The sequence below is a fragment of the Muscardinus avellanarius genome, assembly GCF_963383645.1.
Source record: "Muscardinus avellanarius genome assembly, chromosome: 11".
NCBI classification, from domain to species: Eukaryota; Metazoa; Chordata; class Mammalia; order Rodentia; family Gliridae; genus Muscardinus; species Muscardinus avellanarius.
In genome coordinates this window covers 4106929-4115541 of record NC_137797.1, presented here as the reverse complement: position 1 = coordinate 4115541, position 8613 = coordinate 4106929, and the positions used below count along the sequence as shown (strand labels likewise).

Below are 8613 nucleotides of genomic sequence, written 5' to 3'. Positions count from 1 at the left end.
TTAAGTGGCATCTACATAAAGGAACACGCTTCTGAGTAAAAGCAACAGCTGCCAGCCCTGGTTTCCCCAAACGATAAACCGCACTTTCCTTGTTCCTAAATAATGCACCATGCTAGAAATAACCAAATGCCCAAATCCCGGGTGGATATATTGCTATCTTCAATACATGTACATGTTCTATATTTCAACCTGAACCCATGTGCGCTGTTTTGTTAAGAAAAGCCGTGTCCCTTGGTTGGAAAGTGGTGTTAGTTTTACGTGGACTACAGTAGCCTGCAAGAGCAGGTGGGAATTGCCAGACTTGGGAGGCCTGGCTCCCGTCCTGCATTCCAGCTCAAGGGCAAGTCCCAGAACTCCCTGCAGGGTCCAGCAGGAGTGGGCGGGGAGGGGACAGCCCTGGTCCACCTTGGGGATTCCGGGGAAGGCCCAGGAGCCTGGGGCTCTGAGCGAGCAGAAGGCTGCGGCCTGGTAAGTGGACACTACCCCACCTGTCAGGTCCAGGGTGCGGGGTGGTTAGCTCTTTCCCTCGAATCTGGTTCTCAAAACTAGTGACTAACTCCTCCCAACTGCTGCAGGCACCCAAGAAAAGAGGGTATTCCCTGAACCTGGAGTCACAGAATCCACACTTAGAGTGGTACCACAGGCCCCCACACTGCGCTGCCACTCTCTCCAGACACCCTGCTCTCACGTCTGCCTTCCCAAGAGCAGGGCCCAGAGCGTGGACTACTCCCCCACGGGGGGTGTGCATCGTGAAGGCTGTGGGTAGAAAGCACGGCTGAGCCGCAGAACGTTCCTCAGTCCCACAGACTTTGCCTCTGGGAACCTCGTTGGTGGCCCTATCAAACAACAAGGTAAACCATCTTCTTCCCGTTGATGATTCTGGTCTTCAGCCCCAGGAAGCGGCGGCTGTTCTTCTCTGGCTGCCCATATAGCATATTGATGAAGAATTCCGGCTCATCTCTGGTCCTAGATCGCAGGGGCAGAAAGCTGAACACGGCCCTTAGTTTGCGGCACAGGTAGGCCATTGCGTCTACCTCCTCTGACGGCTCCTCGTACACGGGCTGTTTCATCTCCTCGTAGGCAGACAAGATGACTGCCTGAAACAAGTTGACCAAGATGCAGATCATCACCAGCATGAAAGACGAGAGGAAGAGGACACCCAGAGCCCGGTTACTGGAGAATTCAGTGTTCTGAAAGGCCAAGGCGCAGTAGGAGAAAACCGTCTGGGTGGCATGAATCAGGTTACGATAGTTCCATTCATGCTGACCAAATACCAGGTAGCCAAATGCCACGTACACAAAGAAATACACGGACACCACAAAGGCCATGTGGCAGATGCCAGGAAGAGCAGCCTGGATGGCCCTCTGAGCCAGGCGCACATCATAGAAGAATCTGGAATACCTGAGAGTCTTTAGAATGGTCAGAAATAACAGGAAAGCCAAGATTATCCGCATGGTGTGGTCTACTTGAGAAACCGCATGGAAGGGAATGAAGTCTTCGGGGTTGGACAAGTAAGAGCGAATCATACCCGCGGCCAACAGATGCTTGCCGACAAAGAACATAATCAGCACGGTAAATATGCACTTCAAAGCAAAGTTGAGCAGATTGTACACGCTTCTCACGTACGAGGTTTTCTCTTGCATAATTATGTAGCCCTCATCAACAACGTAGGCTACGAAGAAAATGAGAATGGCCGCGTACAGATAGACTTCTGCTGACGTTTCCCTGTTGAAGTCAGAGAGCGAGAAGGAGTGCGTGGATAGGCTGGAGTGGACGGCTCCAAACTGGGACACCTCGAAGGCGATGGAGATGCTGCAGAACAGGCTGACGTCTGGGCTGAACGTGGTGAGCTCCAGAATCACAGCCCACGTCTTCTCATCAAGCCAGTTGCTGTTTTGGAGTTCTTTGAGCCTCACTGTGGAATTAAATTGCTGCTCTTCCGGGAAAAAATAGAATACGTACCCTCCGGACCCATAAGTATTTAGCCGCCCATAGGAATGATAGACCCATCTTTTTTCTGGAGGCTTATAACTAAACCCATCGGTGTGCAGACTGGGTTGCATGCCAACTTCTTTCCAAAAGCTAGAATAGTTTTGTGTGTCCTCAGGGTCAATGCCATACACCGGGCGACAATGGATTTTTTCCATGACGCTGTTCTCTGCCGAGTTTTTAGCCGGTAGACATATTTTCTCGCCCAGTCTCGCTCTCACTTGCCTCAGGAGCGGAAGGCCGAGGATTTTAGAGGAGCTGTCGTAGAGGAAGCCCGGCTTCCGGTCGTTGTGGAGCAGAGGCAGGAGCACGCGGTGGAGCCACCCGTAAATGTCTGGCAGCTCCGTCAAGGCAGCGAGGCCCACGGAGAACTGCGCGCGCAGGAACTGGTTGTGGTAGAAGCTGTGGGTGAGGCGCAGCAGGGCGACCAGCAGCCCCAGCAGGGCCAGGAAGATGCAGTGGGTCAGGAGGCAGCTGAGGAACAGGACGGCTCTCCTCCTGATCCTCTTCTTCCTCTTGAATATTTGGATTTCGTCTTCCGAGAGGGGCTGGTACATCCTGGAGCCCCGGAGGACGGTGCGCTGGTGCAGCGGCTCCATTGCCTCCAGAGGCACCTCCACCTCGCTCAGCTTGATCTCGCCGGAGTGGAACTTGGCGGCCCAGGAAAGGTTTTTAGAGTACTTCGGATTCTTTGTCCTGAGGCCCGACCCGAGTATGATCTTAAAGGGCTGCACCAGGAAAACGGACTGGCAGAATGAGCAGAAGGATGCGAAGAGCCACTCCACCGATGTGTCGTGGCCGTAGGCCAGCCCGTGGAGGACAGTGAAGAATGACGACACGCTCGAAGTGGCGAGCACCAGGAGCCACGCCAGGCGCACACACCACGGCGGCTGGGCCAGCCGGGGCTTCGTTCCCGGCTGCTCAGTGTCCTCTTGCAAAGAGGGCTCCCCCGAGTGGACCTCTTGACCATCTTGTGCGTTTCTGTTACTGGCATCCTTATTGGCCCCGTTGGTCTTTGGGGCCTTGGTCTCTGCTTCCTTACTCTGGTGCCCTTGTCTAAAGGTGGGATGAAGAGAAGTCTTTGGGCGTCCAGGCTCTCTCTTCAAGGTGGGCTTTGCCGACTTCCCGGTGGGTGCCGTCTCCCTGATGGGTGCTGGCCTCCCGGCGGGTGCTGTCTCCTGGGTGTCTGCGGTCTCCCAGGTGCGTGCCCGTGCTACTTCCTGAGCGTGCCACTTGCTCAAACGCTCCTGCCAGTGGCCGGCTTCTTCCGACATCAGGGGCTGCTTTCGAGGAGCGGCTTCATCTAAATTTGCCTGTGGTTTCTTCTGCGAGTAGGTGAAGAAAAAAGTTATCAACAATTGAATAGGGAGTGTAATTAAGACACTTTGGATTCCTATTACCATGGACCTGGCATAGCGCCCCTCTCTGGTCTCAGTGCCATCCTGTTCTAGATTAAAGAACATAACGTTGCAGAGAAGGGAGCTGAGCAGCATTGCTAGGCAACAGGACAGTCTTTGGAGCCTGTTGAAAGGTTTGGGAACAACACTGGCAAAAACAGAGAACCATAAGTGGTTCTTCCCCAGCCCATAGGTTACGTCGATTAAGAAGAAATCCTTTCGTATCAGCGGCTCATCCGGGTGGAGAACATGAAACGTCTGGTCCAGCGTGGTGTCCACGCAAAGCCACTTCCGGCACATGAACAGCCAGACGTGTCTGCTGAATAGGCTCTCCACCTTGATTCTGCTCAGATACCAGCTCGGTGCCTCCCCCTCGCTGCTGAGCCACATGCGAACGGAGTGGATGTCCCCGAGGTCGCTTTTCGTTGTAAGCAGGAAAGTGTCGATGCTTCCTCGGCAGAGACTGGGAAGATGTGGATGGCTTAAACAATGCGTGTCACTGGTACCCTCTGTTCCACTAAGTTGGACGAAGACATTGGCCCTGGTCCCAGACCCCAAACGGCTCCCGGTAAAGACAGTGACCAGATAGCACATGCTATCATAAGGATCGTTATCAGGCAGACCTATCACGTGGTCCTGGAGAAACCGGTCCATCCGGTCCCTGTGCAAGGCCCAGAAAGCTAGGACCGTATAGATCAGCATAATGAGAAGCACGGCAAAGAGGGCCACAAGGTTCTGGTTGAGCTTCGTGATGGTGTATAGGCGCAGGTCCACCGGATTGGGAACCGCGATCACCTTGGCCGACAGGTAGCGGGTGTGCAGCCGGACCGACGTCAGTTCGATCATGCTCGGCTGCCGCCTGGCCCGCGCGGCGTTCCTGCAGACACAGTGCAGCTTGTTCCAGGTCGTCTTCTCGCCCAGCACACAGGTGTCCTCCCTCCAGTCACTCTGGACCCCGTACATGTCCAGGCAGTGCGCGCTGAACAGAGAGATGCTCACTAGCTTGTCACTGGGCTCCAGGACAAAACGAGGCGCCCGCAGAACCACGGCGATGGCACACCTGAGCGAGGGGTTGCGCTGAGCCACGACGTACAGCAGGGACGCGGGCAGGCAAAGCACGCGAGCGTCCCTCACCGTGCAGGCAGGGTCAAACAGGTTGTTCCAACTGTATTTGACCACTGGAGGGCGGTCATGAGGAACCAGAAAGGTGGCGACCAGGTCCTGGGGGGCCACCCGACTTCTGGCGTACACCAGTACCTTGAACAGGGTGTTCACGTCGGTCATGATGTGAACCAGCACCTCCCTGGATTTTCTGCCATCCACCTCGAAGCTAAACCCACCTGTCGTGGTCTTCAAGGACTCCTCTGGCTCGTTGCTGGGACCCACTGTGAGATTAAAAGTCACTGAGGGCATGTTCTTTCTGACGAGGTACACTTCTGCTACGTCCGGTGTGATCTCCATCACATCACCGTTATCCATGGCTCCCGTCATTCTGAACCCAACCACCTCTGCAGATGTGTTTTCTGGAAACCACGGAAAGGGGTCCTCTGAGAACTCACAAAACATCACAGAAACCGGAGCCTTTGCGGGCAGATCAGGAACCCTGCTCACGTTCAGCGCCGCGTGGAAACAGTTCCGACAGCGCATCTCATTTCTGAAGGCTTGGGTGATGTCCCACTTTTCAACCTTCGCCACGTACATGCTGAAACTGGGGGCTCTCAGCACAGTGGTCTCCTTCCCTGGTACCTTATTGGCCAGCACTGTGTCTGATAGAGATTCTACCACTTTGAAAGGGTCTTCGACCACTTCCTGTGGAGATAGCAGCTTAAGGATGTTTGACAAACTCGTTAGAATCCCAGTGCTCAAGATTTCTACTTGCTCAGAGCGAAAGCGTTTGTCTTTGTGCCGATACTCCTGCAGGGCTTGACTTGTTTGCCATATTCTCGCTGTGGCAAGCTTCCGAGCGACAGGGGTGAGTGTGGAGGCCTTCCGAGTCAACTCGGTGACGGCCATCACCACCTGGCCGATTTCCTCCAAAGTGCTTACCGGCAGCACGAAAGACTGGTTGACCAGATGTTCCCGCAGCTTGGCCACATCGTCTTGGAAAGTCTGTTTGGTTTTGATGCTATTCAAGACGGAAGCTACGACGTACATGAGGTAACCTGCGGGTAAGAAGTCCTGTTTTTGAAGCAGGGTGGACAGCAGTGAAGTCGGTCCTTGGGTGAAATTCTCTAACTGCCGCAACACAGTCCCTGAAGAGTTTCCGTGAGTGGGAGCCTGTACGGTGGCGTACAAAGTCACCTGAGAAAAAGCTCCCAGAGAGTCGTACACCTGGACGTATATCCTCAAGGAGTACTGATGCGCCAACACACCCACGGGGAGAAAGGAAGGGGGTATGGTAGACCCTGCCCCCCAGTACAGGATGGCCCCCAGTGTGTTCTCTTTGACCGAACTGATTTCACCAACACTATCCAAATCAGAAACAATTATTTTGTAGGTAAGAGGGACGTGCGTGTCCTTAAAGTCATTACACTGGATAACAAATTTGGTGAAAACTGCAATTCCCGTGGCTGGATTAATTTGGCATGTCCCGACATCAGGGCCGTGATTGACGGTAAAGGAGTAGTTGACGTTCAAGGCTGAGCCGCTCCAACTTGTGAGAGCCACAGAAACCCAAAACAGAGCTTCCAGAAAGTGCCTGAAGGCAAAAGCTTTCACTGACAAATAGACACCATTCCTCCCCGTCACCGTGTGCCCGGTCCAATCAAATGGCACCTCGTTACCTGCCGAGGATAAGATGGACCAGCTGTACAAATCTCTGCTGACACAGCCTGTGCAGTTGAGGAACAAAGAGAACCTGTCTGACGCGGCTAGAGTCCTAGCGCAGTTCTCCAAGCAAGAGATGTGAGCAGTGGGCTGCGGCCCCGGGAGCACGGCCACTGACTTATCAGAAAACGCTGACCTGTAGCCCTTCTCCACCACCATTCTGAAATGATACCTGCGGTTCCCTTTAAGAGTTTCTGGAGAGACTGCTAGTACAGGGCCAGACGCCCACGGCCAGTTCAGGTCGGCCTGTTCTGGGTGACAGACCTCCTTGCTGGGCACTGTAATTTGATCACCTTGGTAGTTTCCGGGATTTGTGGAACAGTACCAAGAAAAGAGGAGCCCCTCTGCCGGGTTGTCCGCCTCCGGGTCAGAGGACAGGGTTCCATTGAGAACCAGCTCTTCTGAGAAACGGATGGTTACATTAGCATCTCCAAGAAGAACGGCCTTCAGGGGCCTTCGAGTAACCCGCAGGTAGAGGGAATCTGAGGCTACGTGGGTAGATATTTGGGGTTCCGAGGGGACAACGGTCACCGTGAAGTTGAACAGGTACAGCCCCCAAGGCAGAGCGTGGGCTGGGATGCTCATGATGGAGGTGCTCGGCCCTAGGCAGGTGTTGATGTCCTTAGGCTGGGCCCTGGGCTCCTCCTTCACGGGCTCACGGGGTAGTTAGTACTGCCAGGACTGGGCGATGTTCCAGATAAACTCGCAGGCCAGATGGATGGCGGCGTTGAGCGAGGTCTCTTCCTTCCAGCCAGGAGCGCGGGGTCCTGGTCTCTGTTGATACTCACCCGCACCCTCAGGGGTCCCTCTGACAGGCCGCGGACGCCCCTGCGCTCTGCATGCGCTCCTCTGCGCCGGGCACCTGGTCCCGGCGGCGGCGGCGGGGCGGCGGGGGGTCCGGGCGGGGCTGCGGGGCGCGCGCGGGGGGCGGGCCGGGGCCGGCGAGGCCTGGGGCGCCGCTGGGGACGCCGGCCGGCCAAGCCAGAGCCCCGCGGGGAAGGCGGCCGGGCCCGAGCCCAGGCCCAGGCGGCGGAGCGGGAGCGGGAGCGCGGGCCCGGCCCCATGGCGCCGTCGGGAGGCTGCGCAGCCGCAGGGCGGGCGGCCCAACGGCCTGGGGCGGCGCGAGAGCCGCTGGACACTGGGGGCTCGGGCGGGAGGCCACCGGGTCCCCCAAGGAAACGGGTCACGGGGACCAGGAAGTCCAGAGACAGGCTGGGACAGCAGAGGGCCTGGGGACGGTGGGGCGTCGGGGACAGCGCTGCCCTTATTCTCAGGAATAAGGAGCAACAACAGCAAGTCACAGGACACAGGGAGGACAGAGGTGGCCGCTGGTGTCTCTAGGAAACCCAGGGCCAGGGGAGGCTGGGGCTGGGGTCTCAGGGACAGCAGGTGGGGCGCCCATCCCCACCTCTCGGGTCTCACTGGTGTGTGGCCGGCGTCCAGCACTGCTGCCGAGAGAGGTTAAGTCTGCTTAGTTCACTACTGACCCGCCAGAAAGGCTCCTTGGCAGAAATCTCACTTGGGATTTCTCCCAGTTACAAAACAACAGTCAGAAGGCACCGTGGACTCCTAAGGCCCAGGGAGGTGGGAGCCCAGGGGCATTCTACCTCTGAGCTACACCCCTACCCTTTTTTCCTTTTTTTTTTTTTTTTTTTTTTTTGGTACTGGGGGTGGAACCCAGGGGCATTCTACCTCCACGTTACACCCCCAGCCCTATTTTTTATTCTGCTTTTTTTTTTTTTTTGGCAGTTCTGGGAATGAAACCCAGGGACATTCTACCTCCAAGCAACACCCCCATCCCTATTTTTTATTCTTTATTTTGAAACAGGGTCTTACTGAGTCGCAGAGTGCCTCGGTAAGTAGCTGAGGCTGTCTGTGAACCTGGATCCTACTGTCTCAGCTTCCCAAGTACTGGGATTACAAGCATGTGCCAACATGCCTGGCCTGGTTCCTTCCTTCCTTCCTTCCTTCCTTCCTTCCTTCCTTCCTTCCTTCCTTCCTCCTTCCTTCCTTCCTCCTTCCTTCCTTTTGTGTGTGGTACTGGGGGTTGAGCCCACAGGCATTCTACCTCTGAGCTACACCCCCAGCCCTATTTTATTTTGAAGCAAAATCTCACTGGATTGGCGAGAGTGTCACTACTTGCTGAGGCTGTCCGTGAACCTGTGATCCTTCCGTCTCAGCCTCCCGAGTGCTGGGGTGACAGGTGTGTGTCACCACCCTGGCCTGACTCCGGGTTTCTTAACCTTCCTCTGCTTGCTGCTGCTTTCCGTGTGCAAACACTAAGGACAGATGTAAAGGCTAGAAGAAGGTGGCCTTGTGCAAACCAGAGAGCGGCCTCACCCAGAACTGTTATGTCATCAACTCTGGATTGGATTTCCAGCCTCCAGAATGTGAGAAATAG

At 55.6% G+C, this 8613-nt stretch overlaps 1 protein-coding gene across 1 annotated transcript; it reads right to left on the bottom strand.

The window, feature by feature from the left end:
• Positions 1-839: 839 nt before the first annotated feature.
• PKDREJ (polycystin family receptor for egg jelly) lies at positions 840-6797 on the bottom strand (the record flags this gene model as incomplete). The annotated part of the gene is made up of 1 exon (XM_080704755.1): positions 840-6797. One exon carries the CDS (start codon positions 6795-6797, stop codon positions 840-842), a length of 5958 nt encoding a protein of 1985 aa, XP_080560881.1.
• Positions 6798-8613: the final 1816 nt, after the last annotated feature.